The 27158-nt window shown below is 40.3% G+C and overlaps 1 protein-coding gene across 1 annotated transcript in view; it reads left to right on the top strand.

Annotated features, from left to right (window-relative positions):
• LOC137992656 (NBAS subunit of NRZ tethering complex-like) overlaps positions 1-27158 on the top strand; it is a 155269-nt gene that overhangs the window by 104807 nt on the left and 23304 nt on the right. Inside the window, exons 37-52 of the mRNA XM_068838132.1 lie at positions 11080-11138; positions 11223-11325; positions 12522-12858; positions 14722-14801; positions 15436-15611; positions 15696-15737; positions 16347-16434; positions 17784-17828; positions 18130-18372; positions 18574-18709; positions 18946-19022; positions 19304-19607; positions 20092-20158; positions 22497-22607; positions 22718-22793; positions 25137-25253. Of these exons, the coding sequence (XP_068694233.1) occupies positions 11080-11138; positions 11223-11325; positions 12522-12858; positions 14722-14801; positions 15436-15611; positions 15696-15737; positions 16347-16434; positions 17784-17828; positions 18130-18372; positions 18574-18709; positions 18946-19022; positions 19304-19607; positions 20092-20158; positions 22497-22607; positions 22718-22793; positions 25137-25253 (2061 nt within the window). The remainder of the gene's footprint in view (positions 1-11079; positions 11139-11222; positions 11326-12521; positions 12859-14721; positions 14802-15435; positions 15612-15695; positions 15738-16346; positions 16435-17783; positions 17829-18129; positions 18373-18573; positions 18710-18945; positions 19023-19303; positions 19608-20091; positions 20159-22496; positions 22608-22717; positions 22794-25136; positions 25254-27158) is intronic.

A 27158-nucleotide genomic window follows, 5' to 3' on the forward strand; every position in this document is an offset into this window, starting at 1 on the left:
AGAGTTATTTCATCAGTCACTCTTGAATAGCTTCAGGATCCGAAAGGTCTCCTTCCAAAAGACATAGTTTCCTCACATCCCGCTGAAGGCGCTTCGCACCTGCTGTGCACACAACAACTTGTCGAACATTTCCCTTTTCATCTGGAAAGACTTCTTCAACCAAACCAAGCGGCCAACGGCCTCATGGTGAACTCTCGTCCACGATTAACACTCTCCCACTGCGAAATTGCGTTTTGGGTAGAGCCACTTCTGCCTCTCTTGAAGTGTGGAAACATACTCCTTGATCCATCTAGCCCAAAACATATCAGCCATAGTTTGAGCTTGTTTCCACCGCTCACTGGGCCTAGGATTATACACCACTGGTAGATCACCTGCGGGTCTACATGGGTTCCTGTAGCACAGAAGTAAAGTGTTCGGCGTTAGAACCGAAGGATCGTGATGGCCGTCAAAATGCCAAGTGAGTGGGCGATCGTTTACTATCTTCTCGGTTTCACAACTAACAGTGAGTAAAGTCTCGTCATCGACCAAACGATTCCCACCGAGAGCACGCAAGTGCTTTCTTACAGATCTGATCATGTGCTCCCATACGCCACCCGCATAACTGGCGCTTGGGGAAGAGAAATTCCATTCAATTCCTTTTGCCCTCATTTGGTCTCTGATTCTTTGTTGGTTCCACGCCAGCAAGGATTCTTTAACCTCAGCTTCAGCACCCTTGAAGTTGGTTCCATTATCACTAAATAGCTCTCTAGGGGGGCCTCGTCTGCTTACAAATCGGCACACTGCTTGAATAAAAGAATCTGTTGTAAGGTCGTGAGAAATCTCAATGTGTATTGCCCTGATTGCCAGGCAAGTAAAAATGCACCCATAGCGCTTTGCAGTTCCTCGTCTCCATTTGACCTTCAGGGGGCCAAAATAATCTATACCAACGGATGAGAATGGTGGCATTCCTAGAGTCACACGAGCTGCAGGGAGCGGGGCCATGATCTGGGTACCAGGGCTTTGGTTTCGTCGACGGCATGGAATGCACCCACTGACAACACACTTTACTGTGCTTGGCCCTCTGATGATCCAGTAATGTTGGCAGACAGCAGCCAAGGTTTGATTAGTCCCGGAGTAGCCATTTGAATCATGCAGATAGCGAACTATAAGTCTAGTTACATGATGGTCTGAAGGCAGGATCACAGGGAGCTTCAGCTCACTGTCCAAAGGTGCATTGTCCAAACGACCGCCAACCCTAACAATACCTTTGCCTACAACAGAATTCAGCTTGGCCAACCGGCTTGCACTCTTCTTACTGAATGGATCTAGCAAATGAGAATCCCTTTGAACAAGCCTTACAATTTCTTCCAATGCGTCAACAATCTCAGTGACCTTCAAAGGGCCCGTGATCAGCAAAGCCTGGCCTTGGCAAGTCTTCCCAAACCGAAGCAGCAGGTACTTCTTAAACCTTAACAACCATGCTACAGACTTTTGCAACTGGTACCAGGATGAAGGTCGGCTGATAAGACGATTAAAGGGTGGTGGGAGATTACTACCAGAGGTAACTGAAGCGCCAACCCGTGCATTTCCTTTCTTCACTTCTGCATCAGTTTCCTCTACCTCAGGTAAATCAGTTGGTTGCTCTGGCCACTTGTTTTCCTTTTCCCATAGAAAGTGAGGACCCCTAAACCAAAACAGCATCTGTTGCCGGCCCCGGTCTGTTTCCAATTCATGGACACCTCTGGATGCAAGATCAGCGGGATTTAAGTCAGTTGGTACATGCCTCCACTGGAATAGCGTTGTAGAATCATGGATCAACTGCAATCTATTGGCTACAAAGGTCTGAAACCTTCTTGTAGTGTTCCTCAAGTATCGAAGCACAATAGTGGAATCTTTCCACAGGACAACCTTGTTGATGGGTAACTGCATTTCTCCGCAAAGTTGCTTGTTAACCATCACCTTCACAGCCAAAGTGGCTGCGGTCAGTTCTAGCCTCGGTACTGTGATTGTTTTAAGTAGGGCTACTCTAGCCTTCCCCACGACCAGACTACAGTGAATACGATCCTCAACATTAATAAATCGTAAATACGAAGCAGTCCCTTATCCACTTACAGAAGCATCAGAAAAGTGGTGAAGTTCAATACTCTTGATATCTTTGAAGTCCACTGGTTTGTAACACCGGGGTAGTTTGACAGAAGTCAAGGCTTGAAAGTTACTCTGCCAAGCTTTCCATGATTTTAGGACCTGCTCTGGGAGATCTTCATCCCAGCCATGGCCGAGACGAGAAAGTTCCTGAAGAATACTTTTAGCTGGTAATACCATAGGTGCAGCCAAGCCGAGGGGGTCATAGAATGAAGCAACATTTGATAAGATACCCCTCCTTGTCTCGGCTTTGATTGCTCCACCTCAAAATCCAAAACTATCTTCCCGCACATTCCAATCGACTCCAAGTGCTCCCTCTGGTGGTGGCCTTTCTAAGTCAAGGTTCACTGTGGATGCTCGTTCGCCGGTAGGTATGACACATGACGCTCTTATCATTGGAGACCCACTTGGTCAGTCGGAAGCCACCACGAGCCAGTAATTTGGGGAGTTCACCAACAAGTTGAACTGCTTCCATGGTTGTGGCAAGAGACGTGAGGCAATCATCCACATAAAAATTGTTGTGGACAGTCTCTAGAGCTTTCTCACTGAAGTATCCCTGGTTATCCTCAGCTGTCTTTTTGAGTGCATATGAACAACAACTTGGTGATGAAGTCGCTCCAAAGAGATGAACCAACATTTTGCGATCAACTGGGTCCTGATCAATGTCCCCCCCTGGCCACCACAGGAATCGCAGTGCCTCGCAGTCTTCTGGTTTTACCCTAACTTGATGGAACATCTTCTCGATGTCGGCCATAAGAGCAACTCTTTCCTCACGGAACCTCAAGAGCACTCCCACTAACGAGTTTGTGAAGTCTGGACCCTGCAGAAGCTGATCGTTTAAAGAAGTGTTGCTGTGCAGTCAAACACAATCCTAACCTTTTTTTTGGTTTCTGGGGATGTTTTCAACAGGGTGATGTGGCAAATACCAAACAGGTGCATCATCTTTAGAGGGTGGATCTTTGGCGGTAATCCTCTTGGCGTGACCCTTTGCCAGGTTTTGTCTCCCATAGTTTCCTTGTATTTTGCAAGGAGCCTAGGGTCCCTCTTCAACCGTTTTTTCAACAACAGTAGTCTTTTTTCTGCCATGATCTTGTTGTTCGGTAAGTAAGGGGTTTCACAGTTCCAGGGGAGCGTGATCTCATAATGACCACCAACCATTTTCCCAGAACTGTCCATTGTCGACGATTGTCGACAATTGTCCATTTTCCCAGAACTGTCGACGATTCTATTGCATTGTGAAGGCGTTCTAGATGATGCTGTATGGGATCCAGGCCCTTTACTGTTTCAGTACAGCCCAACGATTGGTCAACATGGATGAAATTAACTTCGGCACTCTCATCTCTCCTTCCCTTCGGTGGTCCCATAACAGTGCACCCCAACAAAAATGTTTGTACTGCATGTGGCTGTCCTATTTTCGCGGTACGTACCTCTAGGGGGCACAAAGCTTCCGGTACGTCGCTGCCAATCAGTATGCTTACCTTTTTGTCCACAAGATCTACTATGTCAATGTTCTTGAGATGTGGCCATTCCTCCACATCCTTGCTCGTTGGGATGCTTCTCTCAGCAAGTGGTAAGATTTCGGTTGTCCAAACCTTCTCTAAGCGAACTCCCTTTCCAGTAGCAACACCAACAACATCAAGGCATAATTGCTGACTTTCTTTGCATTGAGCTCCTGAGACTGTCGACAATGTGAACTCCACCAGTGTACAGTCTGCTCCAAGCTCTCTAGCCAAACTACTCAGACACATGTTTCAATGATATGACTGCTATATGGTGTGCTGACCCTTACTGGAACTACTTGAAGGCCAATACGACCAAAGCTGGTCCTCGAAGCCACATTACTTGTTGCACTAACACTGGTAGCATCATTCTGAGAAGGCCCTCCAGAGGTAGTTTGGACTTGGGGGCTGGACTTTGGGCCAAGCTCTGCACTGTTCACTAATTCGCGTACTGAATTTGATGAATGCAACAAGGGATGATGCTTCCTTTGGCAACCTTCGACTCCATACAACCTTGCAACTCGACATTTCTTGACAAAGTGTCCCGGACTGAGACACGAACTACACACCCTTTTCTCATCCACCAGGTTTTGTCGCTGGCGGAGTGTCAATTCTCTAAACTTATGGCAGCGCTCAAGATGGTGGCTGCCCGAACATAGGACACATTTAAATGGTTTCCTCTCACTGCCACGATGGCCACCATTCCAGGATTCATCGCCAAATGTGGCCAAGGTCATGCTGTTGTTGGAGAAGCTAACTTTGCCCTTGGATGAAGATTTGTGACCTCTTGGGGCCTCCTGCTTTGAGTTGACAATTTGACCGAAGTAGGTGTTGGCAACAGCAGCACGGCTTTGTATAAATTCTGTGAGGTGTGCAAATGTTGGTGTGGTCTGAGCTTCATAGAGCTGATTGGCTCTCTCTGCCCATTTTGCTCTGAGGTGGATAGGGAGGCGGGCGTCAATCTTCCCTAGAGTATCCATCAAGTTAAGATTGCCAGTGTGCCCTAGCTGGGTAGACCCGAGGAGACATGTTTCCATGTCACGAGCAAGCTGGGACAAGATCTCTGGATCAGGATTTCGGATTGGAGGCCCACTGACCACTCTTTGTAGAAAAGCCCAAGTCACTACATGCGTTTGGCCAAAGTTCCTTTGTAGTATCTCCTTAGCTCGCTTGTAACCTTCTTCAGGGGGGCATTATAATACAATGTTCAATGGCTTGTCGTGCTTTACCTCTGCAATGCTGAACAAGGTAGCTTAGGCGATCTGCGTCGTTTTCCTCCTTGCTTTCCACATTTATCTCAAAGTTCCGCATAAACAAAGGAAAGGTGTGGGGCTCACCACTAAAGCTCATGTATTCTCTCTGAGCCATAGAAGACCACGCACCACTTCATCCATAATGTTTTGCTGTCTTTCCAACAGGCTGTGTAATTGCAGGGCACTGCTCAGGTCTGCTGACTGGCTACTTGCCTCGTTTTGGTGTACACTGGGCAAACAACTCTGTTGTGATCTTGATTCTGTTTGCTTAGATGCTGTGCATTCTCTCCGTGGCAAACGGCCACCGACCGCTCCATCCATAGTGTTCTCTTGATTTACGAATGGGTTACTTATCCGTTGAACACTGCTCGAAATTGGTGGTTGATCGCTTATTCTGTTCTGATGCATGCTGGGTATAGGATCCCTTAGTGTTTCATTCTCTCTACAACCCCTTTCACTCCTTGAAAGCCTTTCCTCGAGACATTGTAGCTCCTCCTGTTGACGTTTTATTTCCTGTTTTTTGTACATAATTTCGCGTTCCTGGATGGCACAATTAATTTCAGTTTCCAACTTCTTTCTAGCCTCCCTCATACGTTTATCCAGCGCCGCCCTTTCTGCCAGTTCTTCTTCCTCCAAGGCACGTAATCGCTTTGACTATTCCGCCTCAGCAGTGCTAGGTTTACTTTGCAAGGCTGAATCTTCCTCTCTACTAACTGACGTCTGGTAACGTAAGCTTATTTCGCTGTTCACTGACCCGTGTAAGGCCCCAAGGCTAGGATTAGGGTCGCTCGAAAACGTATTAGGGTAAAAATTTCGCAGCACAAATGTCAGTGCCAGTGGAGTTAACTGTCCACGATAAGGTTCCTGAGCAGGAGAAACACCGCTTGAAGATTCCTGTTGTAGAGAAAAACTTGAAGTTTGCTGTAATAGAGGAGGCTCAACATCTGAAACCGCCGTCGAAGCGAAGCACCACTTGAATTTTCAGATAATAACAACCTCTTACCGTTATTGTTGTCGGGAATATAGTTTTCTAGACTATCAGACACTCCTACATTCTCTTCTCCGACCGCATCTTCTGAATAATCAAGATTTTGAGGCGCTCCTTCGATCGCTGTGATCTCATCCTTTAAGTCCTCGAATTCCACTTGTTCTTGTAGCGTTCATTTCTTTTCGTGCTTCGATTTTGTCAGGGATTTCTTCCCTTTGATCTTTCCCTTTTCCGTCATCTCAGTGTATGAGAACTATATAAGCTCCAGTTTAGCTTATAGCTGTTTAATCCCAACTGATGAGATACACACGCTGGAAACCACAAACAAACATTACAAAGCGCGCGGTTCTAAAACAAAAAACGAAAATAGCGATGACTGAAATGTTGCTGAACGAAGTAGTTCGAAATTAATGAAAGCAAATAAATGCAAAACACGATAGGTACCTCATACAGTACGAGATTTCCGAGATACAACCAGCTCAGAAGAGAAATTTGCAAAATACCTTCCACACAGAAAATTTCCAGGCTTCAAAAGCACATGGCAAGAAAAAAAAAACTGCCCGAGACTATTATGGGCAATTCCGTAGGCCCGCAATACGTACAAAGTAGATCCTACACTGTCAGATGCTTTAGAAAGATCCACTAAGACTTCTAAGATTGAATAAGTGATGTAAATGTTTAAGGGCTCTGTAGAGTGGAACTTTTGGTTTCCACTCTGGTGGGAGGACAGGCGCTTGTTGCGTAAGGGGTAAGTGACAAACTGCTAGTGGACAATTCTTTCACAAACCTTTGAGACAACGGATGGGAGTGATAAAGGTTTATTGTTAGTTGCGTCCTGATGGTCTCCTTCTTTGAGGATAGGTATGGCTTCTGCCATCTTCCATGTTGTTGGAAATGTGTTTTTAATAGTGGAGCAATTGATGATCATGGTGGTAGGACCTAATATGACAGGGAGGCAGTCTTTAATTATAAATGCACTTACATTGTTTACACCAGGAGATTTATTCGATGGAAGAGATAAAATGACTCGGCGAACATCCTCACAGGTGCCGGTCCTTAACCTGAAGAGCTCATCCGCGGGAAGAGTAACAATCTCCGGGGTAGTTTCAGGAGAGATGATGTTATTATCTTCAGCGAGGCAGATAGATGCATTAACAGCGTTTCTATCAACGGACGAGAAGAAGCAGTTAAACTCAATCGCCGTAGTTTTCAAGCACCAGTGTTACACAATCTAAATGGCTAATACGCATATAAACTGAATTTAGATTATTGGGTACAAGCCATCTCGAATAATCATACGAGTCATCCATCTCTGGATTCTGTGAATGCAGGCAATGAGCTAATCAAAGCCTCTGAATCTGTTAGAAACATTGGAGTCTGGTTTGACATTTAGTTACAATAAGGAGATTTCTATCTTATCAACACTTTGAAATACTTATACATGCGTTTGTGACTTCTAGACTCCATTATTGTAATTCGCTACTATCTGGTCTGCCACAAAACCTTGTTCAAAAACTTTAATATGTACAGAAATCTGCTGACCGTTTATTGTCATTTACTCAGAAGACAAAACATATTACTCCGTTACTTAAAGAACTCAACTGGTTGCATTGAATTTAAGACCCTAGTACTTGTTTTTAAGGCATACCACGGTATTGCGCCACTCTCTTTATCTGACAAGCCTAAAAGCGGAGCTCCCTGGTTATTTCTTCTTACTGCCTGTAGGGTTATGAAAATAAAAGGTTTCGAATTGTCCACGTTTTGATGTTTCCGGTTGCTGCTTTAATAATTAAATCATTTTCTTTGCTTTCTTTTAAAGAAAAATTCATTGCCTAACTAGTGAATTCCAGGGTAAATTTTACGCTAAAAACCGATATCGCATGAATCACAAAGCGATGAGTACAATATGCGTTTTTCGAGTGAAATTTACTTTGGAATTCACCAGTTTGCCAATGAGTTTTTCTTGAACCGCATGAGTTTTAAAAGAAACAAGCACACCCTCAGAGAGCGAATGGAAAAGGAAAAAAGGCATTTCAGAGTCAACTGTTAATAGCCAGCGAATAGGAATCACGCTAAAATTAGAAGCCATAAAAAAAACTTTGTCAGTTCAAGGTCAAAGAAGAGTTTTACTGATGTACTCTATTCCGCTTTATCTCTGAAAGCGAGATCATTCACATTTTGATGTATTTTATTGAAACACGCCAGGTTGGCTTACAACAAGAATCAGCAAAATACGGCAATGTAACCAAGAAAGGACGAACTTCAAACAAGATCCGCTCCAACACTTAAATAACGTTTAGGTGCTTTAAACAAACTTCAGAAAACACAAGCTAGTGAAATTTCCCCCTAATTTTACGTGAACTCATTGCGATTACATGTTAGTAACGTAAGGGAGAATTTTCTTGTCACTGTCGAGGCACAACGAAAACCAGTTGGGCAAACGGATTAAAAAAGCACTTGTTTGCTCGCATTGTAGCGCAAAACAAACAAACAAATTAATCAATTTTTTCGCCGATTAAAAATACGCATCCACTTTAAATAACGCATCCGTAAAAATAACAAACGATTTGGTGCCCAAGGAAAGAATTTGTAGAGTAACTTCTTCCGCTAAGTATGAGCTATTACTGGTATTCTGTTTTGTCGTTGTCGTTGTCGTTCTCTTTCGCTCACCTTTCGTTTCTGTTCTAGACATAGGTCCTCCAGGAATCATGTAACCTTATCAGAGCTTCTAAAGATGTTCCAAAAATTGCCATACAGAGAAAAAAGCAGCTCTAAGAAAATTAAAAATAAACTTTCAGCTCTAAGTTTTTATCCCTCCGATGCTTGACTTGAATAACGGCATAGCCGCCAGTGTGGACCACAGATATCATGACATGTCAAACTGGATTGAAACCAGCGAAAAATGCAGAAAGAAAACATCTTACAAACCGTTTTCCACCTGAGCACGAAAAGCGTTGACTGTGCAAGAACTATAGTTGAAGTAGTATGGCCGTGCAGCCACAGAAAGCATGCGAAAAATGAAGCCTCGCTTATGTTTAGGTAAGTTAACCTGGGTTGAGCCTGCAGTCCAATCGAAAACCAGTACCAGAGGTCAACTTGAAAAAACAGCTTGGAGAGCACGCGAAAAGATCACGCGATGCTGATCAGCAGATACCTTGTTTTGACAGAAGTCAATTGATCAAAATGTGGATGTCCAATATCAAAGATCTATGCTGTAAACTAGCATGAAACTGGTCACATTGGCATACATGGAGGGGTGGACGTACATACGGACGGTCGATGATGTCATGGCTATAAAACCAAGATTTCTCGCAACGATGGGTTACCATACTTTCTTAACTATGGTGCTTCACCGACCAGGTCTTCGCACTCTTCCTCCAATAGCATTCTCGTTGTCCCGCGGTATAATCTTAAGAATGGTCCTATATTATGGAACAGCCTTCCTAACAATATTAGAGAATTTGATTTTTTTTTTAAATCCAATGCCAGGAAATCAGTATTGAATATCTTATTTAAGGACGTTCGCGCCCAAAACGTTCCCATGTACAGATTTTTTTTAAACTTGCCATGCAGAAAGGTAGTGATCTACTTTTGCCAAAAAGGCTTATTTTCGAGATCATGAGGTGCACATTAGTGAAATTTAGATTAGGTAAACATACTCAATTCAACATAACTAATATAAGTAAACAAACTTTTGCAGCTGATGTCTTTTCCTGAGGTGAATAGACCTTGAAAAACTATACATAGTAGTCTAAGGAAGAAAACTTTGGTCGTACGAGAGTATAAAAGGCGAAATATTTGTAACTTCTCACGTATAGATTTTTTTTGTTTTTTGTTAAAATGGACAAAATCGGGAAAGGAAGTGATCTATGGAAAGAAAAATGGAGGTCACCGAGCATTTAAGTGAGTGAAATCGCTGCGAAGTTCTCAAAGTGACTGTCTATTCGCACTATGGCGTGACATTTCCGAGAAGACCTGGGTCCACAGCTATCCCATGATGTCACTTGCTTTCACGTTCCTTTCTTGTGGAAAATGTTTGCGCCTTTAGCATCGTGTTTTCCTTCGTGGTCTGGGTTGCAAGACGTGTGCGTGACATGCGCGAAAAAATGCGCCGTAGCAATGATAGCGAACGTCATTAAGGTGGCTCAAACCAGTTTCAGCACTTGAAAGAAACGTTCTTATTAGAAGGATTGACACTACAACACTTAATCACTGAACAGCAATGTTTTGGTACCATATCACTTTTTTGCTGAAAAAGATTCAATCATTTTTGTGACGTAACAAGTGACCGTGGCAGCAGGAAAGTCCTGCAAAAACACCCGATATTTTGGCTTTAGCTGCTCATATTTCAAAACACACTCGGTGGCCCCCATTTATTATTTCTGAAATGTAATCAGCATGCCAAAATGAAACTTTCTGCAAAGATTAAAAAAAAATCTGTGGAGCGGATTCAGAGCCACCTTATATAATTGAAAATTAGAGGCAGCTCTGAATCCGCTCCAGATTTTTTTAAAACTTTGCAGAAAGTTTCATCTTGGCCTGCTTATCACTTTTGTGCAATAAAAAAGTGGGGTCACCTAGTTCGTTTTTCAGATGTCAGCAACTAAAGGCAAAATATAGGGTGTTGTGACATCACAAAAATGACTGCATCTTCTTCAGCAATAATTGTTGTTTGATATGGTACTATGTTTTACATGGTACCGTAACATTGCTGTCGCATGATAAAGTTTTGTAGTGTCAATCGTGCTAATAACAAGGTCTCTTGAAAGTGTTGAAACTGGTTTCCATTTACTTCCCACCCCCTTACAGTAACAAAGCCTTGACCAAACATAAAAGCATGTGGTGTACCTGTGCCCCTCAGTCTTAAACCGCTTCCACCATCATAGTGGAAGCAGTGCCCCCCCCCCCCCCCCTCCTTACAGCACCTCTGTAGTGATTATTACACAAATAATTGCACAGCATTTTTGTTTGTTGAAATTAGATTATGCCAAAAATTACAGATGACTTTTTCATGTGGTTGAACAGGATCCTACGCGTAGAAAGGCTTGCTCGAATTTTTTTTTTCTCTACTTTTGCTGTGGCAGCAATTTTTTTTTTCTTAATTGCCCAACCAACCCTTCCCCCTCACACTGTTTAGCTTGCTAGGCTTCAGAGTCTAATTTCTTGTGTATGGTACACTGTGTTGAGTAATAGTAACATGAATACTTTGTTGGTGTAGGGAAAAGCGGAAGAAGCTAAAGGTCTCATGGTAAACTTGACAAAAGCTGCTACAAAACGGTAAATTACCAAAACACACTAACCTGGCATTCTAACTTCTTGTGCTTTACACAAAGCACTGACTGTTTTTTTTTTCTTTTAAAGGAGTCCCCAGTTAAAAGAGGCTGAGTGGAAAAATCTTCTTGGTCACATGTTGAAGTTACAAAAAGATGTGTATACATGTATTGATGCATCTGTGTGTTATGAGGTACATCCGGTCATAATTTCCTAGCTTTTTAAGTCTTTTAAACCAGCTGCGTGCATACATAACTTTTTAGAAGGTAATTATGGAACCACAGTAGCACAGTTTTACATGTGATATATAATAAAGACGATAAAAAGAACTATTTACAAGGCTAAAAAAAATTAAAACTAAATTTATTTATTATTGTTATTAGTATAGTTTACAGTGCTATTAATTGCTTGGGGCCAATGCTTGGTTATTGTTGTTATTATTATTATTATTATTATTATTATTATTATTATTATTATTATTATTATTATTATTATTATTATTATTATTATTATTATTATTATGGCGGCAGAATGTAAGCGTTACCACAGTAGGCTTGCTGAATTACTTGCTAAAAAGAAGGGGGAAAGCTACGTGACTACCATGTCCTGGATCAGAGCTAGGGTGTCCTTTGCGTTGCTAAGATCAGCATTACTATGCTTGAGAGGTTCGCGAGCTTATAGGAGGATCCATCTAGAATTGCCAGACATTTACTTTGACATCGAGAGAGGACATGCAAATATTCGTTGAAAACATTCGTGGTAGATTTCCGTACTTGAAGTTAATATCTTACATCTTATTATCGTATTCAGTTTTTTTTTTTTTTGCGATATCAATGTTGATTCTGAGGGATTGAAATTTTCATGCAACAAACACAGTAATGTTTAAAATATATATATTATTATTATTATTATTATTATTATTATTATTATTATTATTATTATTATTATAGCCTTGTAAATAATTCTTTTTAAACTTAAGCGAACTTCGTGGATAGTAAAGACAATTACAATTTGTAATAGTGCCTATGACAGCCAAGATGTCTTCATGATATTGGTAATGATACGAGTTTAAGTCATGGCACAGTGTTGATTGATCTGTTTTAAAAGCAAAGTCTAACAACAGTGTAAAAAACCAACGAACTCAAGCCACATACTTTTGTAAGTCAAGTCCACATTGTTGGAGGCAATTCCATCTCCTCCTCTGCTCCATTTATTGGTAATTTGTGATTAATGGTGTTAAGAAGCAAGGTTCTGAAACTAGCACCGATACATCCAACCAAGAAAGCATAATTATATATATTTCAAACAGCTCTACGAATTGCTGTAGAAAAAAACTTACTCTCTTAAACCTGCAGTGGTTGTGTTTTGAACATTAATTTTTAACCTCAGGTCTATGTTGAAACCCTTCTTCACTCTGGCAGAAAGGAGTGTATCCTATTGGCTGGTAAAATGATTTGCAAAACATCAATGGAAGATGATTATCCAGAACCTGCTGACCCAGTGTTGGGTCCTCGTATCAAATGTTCCCGCGCAACAGAACTTGTTTTGCAAGCTGCCAAAGAGTACTTTAATTCATCATCTGATTTGTCTGATAAGGTGATGGACCTGGCAAGAGAATGCTTAAATCTCATTGAGGATCATTCACCTGCTCTGCAGGAAGAGTGTGACTTGATCGCAGCATTGGCTGTGCTTAGTGATTTTGGAATCTCGATTCTTCCCCTACAAGGTATGTGAAAGTTCGTATCTGTAAAATTATTGATCTCTACAGCTTACCGTCCCCCGTCAGGTCAAAGAAATGAATGCATTCCACAAATTGTTTGATTATTCTTTGTTGTGATGGTCCCACATACTGCACTGGCGCAGTAGCTGTTCGTCATCTTCCTGTGGTCCATTGAAGAGTCCAACAAGAAAGTGTCTCTCCTAACAGGTTTATGACAGCGTACGGTCATCACATCACTCCAGAAACTCCTCCAGAAAATCCTGAATGGCGATATCAAGTTAGGCGGCCGAGGAAAGACCGTAGAAATCGACGATTCCATGTTTGGGCGTAAGCGCAAGTAGAACAGAGGGCGGATTTCCAGAGGCACCTGGGTTTTTGGCATGGTTTAAAGAGGAAGTGGCCGGGCCCTCCTCGTCCGGTTACTCTGGTAACTGGACTAATACAACACTTTGTATCACTTGAAACCTTAATTGTTTCTGACAAGTTTTCCCCGTTTTTCAACCTTAACAACCTCGGCTATGTCCACCTCATGGTGAACTACTCGGAGAACTTTGTGGATCCATATACAGGAGCCCACACGAACACTATCAAGGGAATCTGGAGTCAGGTGAAGAAAAAGTACAAGGCGATGATCGGAGCCTCCAAAGGCAAGCTTCCATCTCCTCTAGGAGCCACTAAATGCAATAAGGCCTATGAACAACAAATGTTTGTCATTCCCTTCAGGCAATCACTGTGAAAATGAAAATGTATTACCAGTCCCTGAATAGAGATGAAAATAATACAGTTTTCAAGTATCAAATGCAACGTTATAAAATAATCTTTATATTACTCGAACGCAAAAGAATGGTAGTGATTTAATTAGCGTCATGCGGCACGCGCAAAAGCAAATCACAATGTGAGTGCGTAAATAAAGACGGCAAAATCGACAAGAATTGCACATACGTAATTTATTTCTCTAATAACATGGAAATACAAAAGCTATTTATAACAGGAAAGTTCAAAGCACGCAACCTTTATTGTGAGACAAACGATCACGGATTTTATTACATCAATACAAGATATATTATGCCGAAATAAATGACGTACCAATATGCCAAATCAGGATCGCATTGCATTATAGGGCGATTCTAAAGATCGCTCTTCGATGCGAAATTAAGCAGAGTTTCCATTGATGCACGAGAATGTTCTCGTTTCTTTTTAGTGTCAGTGGTATTTTGAGGAAACTGAAGCATTTAGAGTAAAATTTACATAAGGTTTTCAGGCCAAATGCATGAAAGCTTAACATTATCCTAATGTGTTTTTACGTTTCTAAGTCATCAATCAATATATCCAAGGCTGTGAAAACCATGCGGCTAAACGAGATTCGAGACCTTGGAAGGGTGTGCAGCTCTCTTTTGACACAGGGTGAGAAAGAAGAAAACCGCCAAAAATGGTTTTGATATCAGCTGTTTGTCAGTTGATAATTACGGGTAATATGAATCAGCTGTTATGCATACTGCTGGGATACGCAATGTCAAAAGGGCCTCGTTGGTTGTAGGTGAAGACAGTTTGGTCCTGCAATTAAAGGGAAATTTTCGGAAGTTGTGCCTTGTGCAATGATCTAATTCTCCATTGAGTGAATGATATTAATAAAACGACTAAACGACGAAGCCGCATTTGCCCTCCAACCAAGATGGCGTCAAAAACCGTGACAAGGCCTATTATTATTAACATGTATAACTTCTTGTCTTAAGCATTAGGGAGGATATAGGACTTTGTTTTCTTTTCTTTGCCATAAATACAAATATCAAAACAGGAGTGCTGTTTTTTTAGTATTTGGTCTTGTATATTTTCATTCCTAATTAGAGATTTGGAACATTTTCTTTGTAGTGCGTCTTTGTGAAGACAAAATTAGTTTGATTAGACAGGTGCTGGAATCAAGTTCATCAGCTTACAAGAAGAAACAAAAGGTAGACTTCTCATTTAGCTCTACCCATTGGTCATGTTTTATCAACCAAGTGTGTTTGGAGTAAGTCATTTCCAGTTGAGTTTATTGTTCAAGGTGACATCGGAACGGGTTTCAACGGCGGTCGATTAAAGAAGTACGTCTCGCACTCCAAAGCTCTGTACCAGATATATATTGATAATTATTTGAGAACTTTGAACAGGATCAATAATTGAGGGGTAATGGTAATAATTTGGGACATACATTGTAGAGAACTTCTGAAAAAATACAGACAGCATTTGAATGGAATCGTTTAAGAGGATATGATATACATGTAGGATAACACGTTTCTTATGTTTAGTCATGTGCAAAACGTCGCACGTGAACATAGCGCAAAGCAGCTGCGCTTTACCTCAAAGGTTTTGTATCATTTTTATTTGACATTGATATGTCTTGTTCGCAAACCTGGGCCACTATCGTGTCTTTTATTCTCCCTAACCTTCTTGCAGATCAGACAGTTGACATTAGGTGAAGATATCCTTTGTTTTGATACTGATAACCAAATTTGTGGTACTGCTTCTTCTTATAGTTATCATAAATAACAAATTTGCCTTTTCAGCAAGTTGTACTGTAGATCTTGTTTTCATCTTTCCCTTCAGATCCTTCATCTTGCCAACCTTCTGCAAATCTCAGGAGCTGACGAAAAGTCAAGGCGTGGTCGTGTGCTGATGTTGGTGGCTGAATGTGCCTTACAAGTCTCGGACTACATATTTGCTTGTGAAACATGTCAGGGTTTGGTGGAGGAAGAATACGTTCCTGTGTGGACTATCTGCAGGTAAACCTCTGTCTCTTACAAGAATAGTGACTAAGCACATGTCTCTTATTTCAAAGTTACATGGTTTCAAAATATTTTCATTAGGATTCTTGGAGAATGCAAGGAGTTTAAAGATTTGAGGGCAAGGTAAAGTAATTGGTGTTGACAATTGTATCATTCATTAACAGGGTGTTGTCATTATGGTAATTGGTTATCAAATTAACAGCACCTTGCCAAGGAACAAAATAAATACACTTGATACAGATCATGCCACTTCCTCAACATTTGTTGTCATTTAAGATGATTTTTAGGCCCAAACGTTCAATACAATCGAGGTCTTTCAAGCATTGTGGGGGCTCATTTTGAAAGGAGGCGGAGGTGGGGCTAAAGCTGAAAGGGAAAAATATTCCGTGTTCCTTTTAGTTCCTTGTTTTGCCTCGTTTGCCATTGACACCTTGTTGTGCAAGGTATATTACTGTACCTACAAAGCTTTCACTTATTTGACTACACTGTAGATGTCATAATTATTGGCTTGGAGAATCAAGCGAATAGTTCTCACCTAAAAATGGCTGCTGTGACAACATGTGAACATCGTTGTGTCAATATGCACAATCATTATTTAGAAACAACTATTTTCCAAACCAGGTGCTATACTCAGCTAAAATCTTTAGGCAGATTTTTTTATTTCTAATGAAGTGTATAGTCTTCCGTATGCAACTTTAATAAAATATTGATTTGCTTTTTTGATGACTTTAGGCAAAGTCTTATTGCATTTTCAATGACGCACTGCACACCAGATGAGTTGGAATCACTCCTAACCTCCAGAAGTTTGTTAGAAACTACGGTATACATATATATATGTATATATATAGCATGACAATTTTAGTTTAAACAATTTTTAGCAAATAATTTTTTTTTGCTGGAAAGTAATCACACAAGGGTATTATTTGCTGTGAATAGGAAAGGTTTGGAAAGGTTTGAGATTATACAGAAATCGTATGGTTGGTTTTCTTGCTTTGTGTTTAAGGTCAACCATCTCACCTCTGTTCAACGAGAATTGAGAAAGGATCAGGCCATTGAATCAGCGATGATAAAAGCTAAATTGCACACATAGGGGTTGCTTTTCTAACAAATTAGCACAACATGTTCAATCAAGGTTCAGTGATTTTTGCGGATTATGCTTTTTTATCTTATCTTATTGTTTCATCTTGCGGTTCTCCTGGCTTCTTCTTTTTTAGTTTGACACTATTGCATACTCTATAGACACACCATAATTTACGTACACTGTTATGGAACAGTTCTCTATGTTTTGGTCTGCACTCAAAATGATTAAGGTGATTCCTCAGTATTGCACTGCGCATCCTGTACTGTGCATATGGTGTGCCAATATTTATAAATTGGTCAAATTTCTAACATTGCACATATGGCGTAAGTCGATCATACACGCTGAAACAGTTCTCAAAACACGGGAGAGAAAGCGTGAATGACCCATAATTCTCTGCGAATAAGCGCGCGCATTCCGAGAACATGGCGAATTTTGTTACGATCTACGATAATCGAGATACAGGTACGATGGTGTTTACTCTTAAACAAGCACGATGACCTATGTTTTTTATGTCATAATTTTGGTGTACAGATTTCCCCCTTTTAATTTTTTTTTAAATTTATCTGAAGGAAAAAAAGAGAAAAACGTACACAGAGCCCCTTACCCAGAGATATAAATTATGATCTTGAAAACAACGCCTCGAGAAACGTTTTGAGTCGACGTCATTTTAAGTTGAGTGATTTTTCCATAAACTATATAAGACTGTGTTCCATATACTCTAGACTTTCTACCTATCAGGTCTTTTTTCAAATGTTACTTTAAAAACCCTCTCGTTTAGCTACCGCAAAATGTACCCTGAGCCGATGAAATAACGCGCGTAATTAGTATCAGTACAGACATCAATGTGTAAGGTTGGCCCATTGTATCTCTTAAGCAAGCAAGGTGACATGTCTTTTTTATTGTAGTTTTCAAAACAGGGATTAGTAAAAAAAAACATTCAGGGAAAGTTTCAAGAAAATCGTTCAACAACTTTTTTTCTGAGGAATCGCCTTAAGTGCTCAGTGTTATGCTGTGGACCAGTTTCATTTGTTCATGTGAGTGCAAGGCCAAGTCCAAATAGTTAACGGGTTAATGTTCTTCACCTCCAGATTTTGTATCAGGAGTTAAATAGCCACATGAAAGCAAATGATCAGGTATGGCTCAGTTCAAAGCAATTTGTCTGTCATGGTATATTTACTTCCTATGATTCTCATGTTTCTCCTGTTGATTGGTAAATACTTGATTATAATCTCAAGTACAATTTGGCGATGTGAAAACAGCCTACCCATGTCTAATATAAGAGAATTCAACAGCACGGAAATCAAGTTTCTTGATAGGTGACTACTCTATGTGCCATCCAGCCAGTGCTTGCACATACTTTTTACTTAACTTGCTAAAAGCAGTTTGTGGTGAAAAAGAATTCTGTCAGCAGTTCTTCGTCAATCTCCATTTTAGGAAAATGGAGCTTCTTCATCATTCGATCAGGGCCTTTTAAAACACCCCAAGTCTCTTCTGTCAGCTGTAGGTGACAAGAAATTCTGGAAGAGTACTTTTAAGTGGATAAGGCCTCTTCGTGATGAGCAGACAACGGTTGTAGACAGTCCATTGATCGCGCAAAGCCCTCAGGCACTTCCCACTCTTGGATGTCATCCTTTCTACAAGACATTGGTGGAAGGGCATGTCACAAGATCGAAAGGGGTACGTAATGAAAATTCTTTGTAGGGAATGGGCAGGTGAATGGGTCTTCTTTGCTTCATAGAGAGATTTTCTTTAACACTGACATGATTGATTTGTTAGCTTTTTGATGAAGATCAACGATTTTTGTGTTCTGTTTACTTTAACACTGAATATACTGGTAACATGTTGCTGTGGTCGGTCGATTTTCTTGTTTATTCTTAGGATAAGTTGCCCTATGAAGATCACCTTTCCAAGCAGGTGGCAGACAAGCCCCTTTTGTTCAGTCGCTGCCTACTGAGGACTCAAAAGTTGTCAGAAAGCAGGTCTGAAGGAACAATAACTGAACCAACAAGTGAAGGTACTATGTGGCCGTGCACCTTTTTCGTAATAACTAACGGCTTACTGATTTTTTTACAGCTGTTATTGCTTCTCTATTTGCAAACGAGGCTGCGTAGAAATATTGAACTTGTTATGATTATAATTAATACCCACTAAACAAAGAACATTGCTTCCGTCATATTTTGTCCACTTTTGTTCCTATCAACCCAAATTGAATGGGCTCTTTTGATATGACTTCTCTTTTCTTTTTGACAGTGATGATTCAGTTAGCAGAATCTATTCTAACAGATGATTCTTCCATGGGAATGGCTTACCTTCTTGCACTTGACAAGGTTTGCATAGACATCTACACGTAAGTGTAGAGTTGTATTTTAAACGACATGTTTTCAACTGAGCTAACTGGTAAAAGGTGTGGAAGCTTTAAACTTTAAACTGACAGCACCGACACATTTTTTTATGTTTTTGTCTAGTTCATTATTCGCTCCTGAGGTAATCGTATCATACGTTTCAGTAAAACACGGTTACAAATGATAATAGTTACTTTGCCTTTTAACTGTATGATACAACCAAACGTTTGTATGAAGCATAATTAATGTTGCCTTTTCTATTTCAGGCAGAACAGGTCGATGAATTTTTCAGCAGTTTTGGCAATAGCTACTTGTGTCTTTACTTAGCAGCATATTGTTTTGCCCTTCACATTTACAATGCCCTGCAGCCGTGGCTGAAAAGTCACAGTCAAGCTGACGTTTATCATTTCTTGCCTTCGGATTTGATTGATCACATAATTTATCACGTAGCTGCTGGTGTGCACGCTGACTGGCCTAAAGAAACCCAATCTTGGGTTAACGTTTTGATTCAGTATCACAATCGAATGGCTGACTTCGTCCAAGGGCAGCTTCTTCATAGTTTGGGAAAGGGTATGTCAAGCAGTCAGCCTGAAATGATTCCGTGAGAAAATCAAAGTCGTCAGCCAGTAACCATTACTGTAGCCGATTTCGTTAGTTTTATCTGCCAATAGGATGGTAGTATCGAATTACACCTCAGCAAAGAAATCCACGCAAATTCAATAGCATGAATGAACTTGCATCACTCGTCCGATGGGCTGAAATGAGAAAAAAATCCCTTACCAGAACCATATTTTACAAGATACGGGGTATTTATCCCAACGCTAATTTTCCATTGTAATCGGGAAAAGTCAGTGAAATCAAGAAAAACGAGATGCTAAGTGAAATCTAACGCATTAGCAAAAAGTTGTGAATTTAACTCGCAGATGCCCGGCTCTGGACCTTTCGACCACAGGAAAAAATGTAGTTCTGTGTATTTTTAGAAGGTTGACATCGGCGAATCAGCAAACGTGGCATTTATTGTCTTGTCCTTATAAAAATCATGCTGCACTTGCAGGAGTTGACATTGGCCGCTTTGCCCAAGACCCTGAATATAAACGAGAGACCATCCTTGGACTAGCAATGTAAGCGTAAAGTAGTGTAAAGTTAAGTCTTCCTACATATGGCATTTTTAATGTAATTTCTGCTTCTTTGCTTATTTTTAACATGGATAATAGAAGAGACTTAATATCATAGTTTACATACATATACACATCGAAAAACAGGAGAAAATCGCGTCAAAAAATTCCTGGAATTTTGCTTAGAATATGGCAAATAATTGATCATTTTTTGACGCAAATTTTGGCTTCCTGAGGACAAATGAATTACAACCGTAACATTATACTGTTACCTTAGTCATCCGTGTGTGGCTTGGGCGGGTTGGTTTGGGCAGAAAAAGAAAAGAAGGCAGTTAAATATTTTACAGTATGTTGCAACTACCAAAATCACACAAACTCGAGGGAAAACAATAGTAAATTTCCCTATACTTACGCCATTTTCACGCCATCTTCTTCGTCACAAATTTCCGCTAGGTTCCACCATCTTGAAATATACCCTTAGCCAATCAGTGTGCTCAATACACTACACGTGACCTATAGTTTCCAATCCAGTCTCTTCTATTATCCATGTTTTTAATCAGCCCTTTCGCCCGCTCATCACTGCAAAGGCCAGATATGCATAATGTGATTCATTTTGCAGGGCTTGAAATTAACTTTTTTGCTCAGGTGCCAGCTGGCGACAAATGGGGAAAATTTGGTCGCCAGATCATAAATTTTGGTCGCCAACTTTGCATGCAAAGTCATAATTATCAAAAAGCACAAAAAAAAACAGCACGAGAAAGATCTCTAAAGCCATTGTTGTTTTCGGCTTAGTGACAAGCAACTTACCTTTATCGCGACTAATCGCAATACTACAATTGCTCGGCCAAGGCCCCCACACAACCACAATGTTCGTACCAGTCTCCGGCCGAGATAAAATAAAAGGAGCGGCTCGGATACGGTTTCAGTAGCCTCTAGAATCAGAGGAACTTGGTTTCTTAACGTACTTTTCTTCCGATATTTATCTCCATTTATTAATCACCTTGTTCAGTCATTTTGTTAGGTGTTCGTTTTCTAACAGAGGGGACAAGTTCTCCAACCCACTTTACATTGAGGGTAAAGGTTGCTTTTTGAAGGTTCCATGCAAATTTCAAACCAGTGTGCGATGTCTAGGTTCATTACCAATATGTTATCAATATCAACTAGTTCCGAGGAGGTCCTTCGGTAATATGGCTAAATCTACGTTTTCAGCATTCACATCTGACGATGGATTTAAATTTTCAATTAACCTTCTTGCCGAATTTTCGTCTTCTGGGCGCAAAATTCACGTAACTAACCGGCAAGAAGCATACGGTGTTTAAGTGCGCCCACGATTTCATGAAGCCGCTGAAACAATATGGGGCCTAGTAAACGCGGTGAAGTACATTTGTGCTATTTATTAACAATGTGAGAAACCGATTTTCTTGTAGTATTTATACATTATTTTAATGGGGAAAGAAAGGTGAGTCGCGTTCTAGCTACCAGTTTCGAACGATTTCATCATATAAAGATTCAAATGCAACAGTTGTCTACTGTTTATCCTGGGTTATCAGCTGGCGACCAGTTCTGAAAATCTAGTCGCCAGCACTCAATTTTTGGTCGCATTGGCGACCAGTGAGTCGCAATTTCAAGCCCTGTTTTGCTGTGTTTGAAGCGTAGTTTAGTCAAAAGGCATATGCTTCGGTATTGATTTATTTATAGTATTTAATTTTATTTTATATTCAAACTTCTGCACTGTTGGAAATCCTGGAATCTCATTGGTCAATGCCAATGCGGTAATGACCAATTTTGCACTGTTTTCGCATGTTACGGAATTTCATCCACCTTCCTCAAGGGGCAATGCACAAACTAGACTGGTAAATGTCTCTAAAATGGCTTCCAAGAACACTATGGACCGCCAGACATGTTTTGATACTTTGCTTTAAAGATGAATATTCGCAACTTCACGACACAGTTACGGTGTGACATTCTCCGTGCGCAGGGAATGAAATCATGTGTTTCAGTTTTGTTTGTTCAGTTTTTGCACGGTCACTTTAAACATTTGAAGATTAGAGACTCAACTTCTTGAATAAACGCACTTGCTGGCTGTAGAATGAACTCGACATTTTTCGCACTTCTTTAGCCTAAATTTCGTGTTCCACTTCAACTTCTCTGTCATTCTTCAGTAAGCAAGAGCGCTTATGTGCCAGTAATTCGCAGTCATAGGTCAGTCTCTGATCCGTATTCATCCTACGACTGCATTCACTTTGTTTCTTTTAAACCCGTATAGTATTTAAATATTTAAAACATAAATGTTGTCGTCGTCGTTGTTTATTGCGCAGCTGATGGGTCCATACCATTTTTACAGGACCGTTGAGGAAGAAGTGTTCCGTACAGCCATGTCCCTGGCAGACCGTTATGAGGTTTCAAAATGGGAAATGCTTATGACTCATTTAGAATGCCTTTTTTTGGATGTCAGGTAAGGCAGATATAAATAGATGTATACCCCTGATCATTACTGTATTAACGAATACTAGGTCCAGGAATCAACGTTTACAAATAAAAATACCTCTTTGCTTTCAATTTCAGTTTATCGACCAAACAGATTCAAGAACAAGTCAACAAATTGGAAATGATGAGCGCACTCCTTCAGGATCCTTCTAAGGTGAACAGTTATTTTATTTCTCATTTCGGAAACTTGTCGTCGTGGGTAGAGTTTTGCTTGCACTGTCGTGGAGTTACCGAAAGAGTATGTTTCCCCTTATCATTAAATACTGAATTCATAGTACGTCTTTGCAGAACTTTTGTACTCGAAACATAGTGCTTTACATGTACGATGAAAGCATACGAAAATGAGATGTAAACCGGTGCAACGTTAGCAACGTAAACTGAAACAAACTTCCAAGGCAAAGGTACGCGAAAAGAAACAGGTTTGTTTCTCGTGTGTGTGTCACGCTGTTCCCTGTTACCCATCCACGCTCCAAATGAGTGCTCAGCTTCATGCACATGCAATCAGAATCTGTTGGGCGATGTGCTCTACATTTAAGATGGCTTACTTCATCTGAAGAAAAAGATAAAAATGTTGAAATCTGTGAAATTGAAGCAATAGGATGTCTCTTCTAGATTGTTAGTCACTGCAATTGATGTAAAAGGTAATTTTACCTGACCAATAAATGCAAACCAGGGGGAAATCCTAAATATAGTGACCGAGCTCCTCGAGGTGGGATTGGAAATTAGACATTTCAAAGGCCTTTTTCTCAAAACCTAGCCGTACGACCAGGGGAATTAGTAAACAATATGAAAGACTAAACCGTCAACATTGTTTTAAATGATCTATCAGACAAAATAACCATTTACAAGGCTAATTTTTTTTTAAAAAGGTAAAAAACCGAACGTTTTCGACATTAAGTCATCATCAGGGTATATGATCACTTAATGTCGAAAACGTTTGGTTTTTTAAAACAATTTTAGCCTTGTAAATAGTTATTTTAAGCCTAAGCGAACTTCATGGACATCTATCAATTTTTCAGTTATTATCGAAATTAACGAAAATAGACCTTTTTGCCATAGGTCACTTCGGAAAATACCATAATACTCTTTCTTTGTCACCCCAAATTTTGCATAAGCATTGTTTCCAGTTTCTCCTGGGACTTACAACTGTCCCAAGAGAAAACAAAAACAATGCTTATGCAAAATTTGGGGGGAAAAACAAAGAGTATTATGGTATTTTCCGAAGTGGCCTATTTGCGAAAAACCTGTCCGACAAATCTAACTATTTGTTTCTATACATGATTATTTTTACTCGCTAAGGAAATCATGAAATTTAAAGGTGGCGTCGTAAGGCCTTTGAAATGTCTAGTTTCCAGTCCCCCCTCCAGGAGCTTGGTCACTATATTTGGTATTTTTCCCTGAATTGCATTTATTTGTCAGGGAAAATTTCATTTTACATCAATTGCAGTGACTAGCACTTCAGTAGAGACATTAAAAATAGTTAAATGAGAAAGGAAAAGTGTGTTCTAAAGGTAGGTCTTATGTAACGTAAAAAACACCCGAAAACAAAACAATAGTTTGAACGAGAAAGCTGAGGGAACGATCTGAGAAGTTCTAAAATATTTTGCACTATTGAAATATAACACTCAATAAAAGCTACCGAAGAAGGTCATTAAAATTTTCGGCGTGAAAACTCGCGTAGTATATTAGCATTATTTTGTTTATTTCGTCGACATTTTTTTTTCTGCGCTTCTACAAAACCTAACCAGACATACCAGAAAGCATGAGCGTGTCTCCGGTTTTTCTACCAGCGGCAAAAACAGAAAATGGTGGGAACTTGTGCAACAATCCAATGAAAGAAAAAAGTATCTCTGTTGTGATTGCCGTTGCAAAAACCCTGTCTTTATCGTTCAATTAGTTCAGTGTTCTTTCTTTCCTATTTTTGATGTCCTTGAAACAAGTGAAATTCCGAATTCTGGTCCATGCACTCGTGTACCGTGCTACAGTATAGTGTGCAATATCAAAACACTACTGAGCAGTTGTTGTTTAATACCTATGCTCCTGTTGGTCCGCTTGACACGAACAACACGTTCAATTCTTAAGCAGAGGCAAGTGACTCGCGTTTTAATGTTCATTGGTTTAGTAATTTTTCCCTCTATGTTATAAGTAGGAAAATCATAGTTATATCTTCGGCAAATAGTCCAATAGTTCATTCATTCATTCATTCATTAACAGGGCTAAGTTCGCTCCTGACAGAAGAACCCCTCCCTGGAATGATCCCATAGATATCTGTCCTTAGCCAATCTCGACCATGCAGGTCCAAGCTGTCTGGTGAGGTCATCCCTCAAGCGTGTTTTTGGACGGCCCTGTTTTCTGGTCCAATCTCCTGGTGTCCACTCCGTTGCTCTAACGGGCCATCTATTATCTGATAGCCGTGCTATCAGAATAGTGCTTTACCTAATTAATTTCCCGCGTATTTACTTCACGTAACAGTTTACAGCCTTTTGCTCCTTTTTAGGTTGCAGAAAGGATGCAAAGCAGTGTTTACTTGACAATTGATGGTACTAAACATGCAAGAATGATTTATTACTACATGCTACTGGAGCAGTGTGAAGAGAAAGACGGCAGCTTGAAGGTACAATATTGCCTACACAATAAGTCATAATCTTTTGAATGATGTGTTTAAATGTCAATTAGTTGACGACACTGAAAGAGGTCGAACTTGGCTGGTAATAAGGAGCTTAAGCGAGGGCAACGACGACGGCTACGGGAACGTTATCTTAAAACATAATTTCCAGTTATTGTAATAATTTCGCGATTACTCCAAGTCGTTCGCCGTGGAAAATATTATCAGCATTGCAGGAATAAAACTGGTATGAACGAATTGGATGCTTGGAGAGAACATTGAAAATTTATTGCCAGGTGCCCGCATTTTTCACATAGTCCCGAATTTGGTCATATCATATCGTTGTCAAGGCAAGAACGGCTTAAGCCCGGACCAAACTATCGAACTAAGTTGGATTCAATGCTCCAATGTTGCTCGATCCAACATTATTCGACCGTTTGGCCACCCATGCTGGAAGATGTTCGTCCAACATTTTTTGTTCTATCAAGTGTTGGATGGAGTTTGCTTTTGATCGAACATTGCGACCAACAATTCTGCTCGACGCAGATGTTGCAGTGTTTTGCCGCTCTTCCAACAAAGTTTCTAAAATGCAACACGATTATGGTTTTTTTCCAACGATATCATTAGTTGTGGTTACACTAGCCCTTTTACCCATAGGTAAATAGCGTTTGCCCACGGGCAAGGACGTTTTTGTGTGTAAACGCTTTCCCTAGGCCGAAAACTGCCCTAGGGTTATTTCCATGGATACATAAAAAACAACGAAAGAACTTCCCATGACAGTTCCTGAACTGAAAAGTACGGTTTATCTGCTCCGTGAGGTGGTTTGGCCAGTAATAAAGCAGAACGTAGCTAATACAAGAAGATCCCTAATTATATTAATTATACCCTATTAGTATTTGTAAAGTAATTACGATAGTACGCGCACTCTCCTTGGTCAATAGCTGTGTTTCGTGATATCACACGAGTTTTGATTGGTTATATGCCGTCAGACGCGCGTTTTGATTGGCTGGTAGGAAATGTGAGCGTGTATCAAGAAAATTTGTTGCTGGATCCAACATTGTTCGACCGTTTGGCCACCCATGTTGGAAGATGTTCGTCCAACATTTTTTGTTCTATCAAGTGTTGGATGGAGTTTGCTGTTGATCGAAAATTGCGACGTACAATTCTGCTCAACGCAGATGTTGCAGTGTTTTGCCGCTCTTCCAAGAAAAATTGTAAATAGTTTGAACCCAGGAGTCATATCATCATTAAGTAAAGTACGATCGTCCGGGTGAGTGTAGTCCTGAGAAGGACTGTTTGAGATGACATTGACTGACGTTTCGACAACCTGAGCGGAAGTCATGTTCAGAGTCAAGTGATTTGTGTAACGTCAGTAGATACTATAAGAACTCTGGTCGTAGATGTCAGTTGACCAATGACATCTACGACCGGAGGTCTTATAGTATCTACTGACGTTACACAAATCACTTGACTGTGAAGATGACTTCCGCTCAGGTTGTCGAAACGTCAGTCAATGTTATCTCAAACAGTCCTTCTCAGGACTACACTCACCCGGACGATCTTCCAACAAAGTTGCAAAGAAACACGGCTGTGACATCACACGAGTTTTGATTGGTTATATGCCGTCAGACGCGCGTTTTGATTGGCTGGTAGGAAATGTGAGCGTGTATCAAGAAAATCTGTTTCAATCAAGAATTTTCCTTATTTGTTTCCTTCATTTGTCGAATTATCTTTAAGAAATATTTTATAAAAGCAATAGAGGACTTTTTTCCTTGTTTCCATAGGCTCATCTAAACACCCGGGGAAGTTAACTGTCTCGAATTCTCCCAACTCCCCCTCGTCTTTAGATTAGGCTATAGAAACACGAAAAAAAGTCCTCTATTGCTTAAATACTCACTTATTGATCTTGGTGTT

The sequence above is a fragment of the Montipora foliosa genome, chromosome 2 (assembly GCF_036669935.1).
Source record: "Montipora foliosa isolate CH-2021 chromosome 2, ASM3666993v2, whole genome shotgun sequence".
Classification (NCBI taxonomy): Eukaryota; Metazoa; Cnidaria; class Anthozoa; order Scleractinia; family Acroporidae; genus Montipora; species Montipora foliosa.